The 2,243-nt window shown below is 44.4% G+C and overlaps 1 protein-coding gene across 1 annotated transcript in view; it reads left to right on the top strand.

The window, feature by feature from the left end:
* Positions 1-2,243, top strand: part of SEPT10 (septin 10) — a 43,878-nt gene that overhangs the window by 38,844 nt on the left and 2,791 nt on the right. Inside the window, exon 9 of the mRNA XM_019528482.1 lies at positions 1,230-1,420. Within this exon, the coding sequence (XP_019384027.1) occupies positions 1,230-1,420 (191 nt within the window). The remainder of the gene's footprint in view (positions 1-1,229; positions 1,421-2,243) is intronic.

The raw sequence follows: 2,243 nt of genomic DNA, 5'->3' as shown, positions 1-2,243 counted from the left end.
TTGGTCCTCGGGCCCGCACTGTTCAACATCTTCATCAGTAATTTGGATGAGGGGGTAAAAAGCACCCTGTTCAAATTTGCTGGTGACACCAAGATGTGGGGGGGATGTAGGCACACTAGACGGGAAGACTAGGCTGCAATTGGACCTAGACAGGCTACAGGGGTGGGCAGATGAGAACAGGATGGGTTTCAACACTGACAAGTGCAAGGTGATGCACCTGGGGAGGAAGAACCAGTACCATACCTACAGGCTGGGGAACTCCCTTCTCCTCAGTGCAGAGGCAGAAAAGGATCTTGGAGTCATCATAGATGCCAAGGTAAACATGGGCCAGCAGTGTGGGGACGCGGTCAGGAAGGCCAACTGCACCTTGTCAGGCATCCATAGATGCATCTCAAGCAGGTCCAGGGAGGTGATCCTCCCCCTCTATGCGACTCTAGGCCGCAGCTGGAGTATTGCTTCCAGTTCTGGGCACCACACTGCAAGCAGGATGTGGACAACATGGAGAGGGTCCAGAGGAGGGCCACTCACATGATCGGGGGACAGCAGGGCAGGCCCTACAAGGAGAGGCTAAGGGACCTGAACCTATTCAGCCTCCACAAGAGAAGGCTGAGGAGGGATTTAGTGGCCTGTTACAAACTAGTCAGAGGGGACCAGCAGGCACTGGGGGAGTCCCTGTTCCCCCGAGCTCTCCCAGGAGTGACTAGAAATAATGGTCACAAGCTGGCAGAGGGTAGATTCAGATTAGATATCAGGAGGCGCTACTTCACGGTCAGGGCGGCTAGGATCTGGAGCCAACTTCCAGGAGAAGTGGTGCAGGCTCCTACCCTGGGGGTCTTTAAGAGGAGGCTGGATGAACACCTTGTTGGGGTCGTTTGACCCCAGTACTTTTTCCTGCCATGGCAGGGGGTCAGACTCGATGATCTGCTCAGGTCCCTTCCAACCCTACTAACTATGAAACTGCATGGTTGGGATAGACTTAGACAACATTTCAAATGCAATGCATTCTTCATCAGGTCTGAGGAAAAAGAATGCCCTCCAAGACCTGAAGAAGAATGTACTGCAGTTAAAAACTTGTCTGTTGTAACCATGAAGTCCAGTAAGAAATACCACCCACAAAAATCCTTGCCTCTGAGTGAGTTATACTTAGATTGTTAGGAATGTTTCCTTATGGCAAGGCTACCACCTTGTGTCACTAGTCAGAAGTGCAATTTTTGTTCCCTGTTTAACAGCTGCAGGCTAAATTTGAACATCTTAAACGGCTTCATCAAGAAGAGAGGATGAAACTAGAGGAAAAAAGAAAGCTTCTGGAAGATGAAATGATTGTGTTCAGTAAAAGGAAAGCTGCCACTGAATTACTCCAAGCACAGGCTTTTGCATCCACACCTACAGTTAGTTTGAAAAAAGACAAGGACCGGAAAAAGTAAGTACTCCTTTTAGCAGTCTAGAGTACCAATAGAAAAAATTCTTCACATTTTAAAACAGTTACTTAGAAATAGATATCAGTCATATTTAAAAAAAAACTGTATAAATGTGATCTCTTATATGATAAGAAGATAAAAGTGTGAAAATACCATTATTTTTAGTTATTGGCTTAAGTAACTTAGTATTAGCTGATTTAGAAGCTGCTGTATGTTCTGAGAATTCTTTTTTTCAATAAGGGATCCAGGTTTTCGGCTTGAAATCCTGTGCTTTGATGTCAAAAATCAAGAAACTGATCAGGAGCAGAGAGAGAGAGAGAAGTTAGAAAGGGAGAGATTCACACACAGGGAATTCCAGAAATAGCATTTGGATGCAGTTCTCAGGTTTTATGAGTTTAGGGTATGTGTTAGTTCTTAAAAGTTGTAGAAAATACAGAATTGATCTGCAGAGCTATTGTTTTCTTGCATTTCTTTTTTTATTCATTGTCTTATCGCTGAGTTTTGTGCTATTTTCTAATGAACGAATCCAATGTGGATCTTTGCCAGTACCCAATAGTCTAACCACCTCTGGGTTGATGGTTCTAATTCATTTATAGTTCTGTGATATCTTCTCTTTGCTGAGGAGCCAGATGCTGTATCATAACCAGGGATCCTGGTTGTCTCTGATTAACCCAAAAATTGCAGATTTTTATTTTTTTTTAAAGGTAACCCAAAATCCACATTTTTTCCTTGATCAAAATGAAACACCACTTTGTGTGTGTGTGTGTGTGTGTGTTTGTGTGTATACACAGTGCTTATCAGGGACGCGCGCGCACACACACACAC

Source organism: Crocodylus porosus, unplaced genomic scaffold (genome assembly GCF_001723895.1).
Source record: "Crocodylus porosus isolate Cpor-Errol unplaced genomic scaffold, CroPor_comp1, whole genome shotgun sequence".
NCBI lineage: Eukaryota > Metazoa > Chordata > Crocodylia > Crocodylidae > Crocodylus > Crocodylus porosus.
This window is presented reverse-complemented; position numbering and strand designations above follow the sequence as displayed.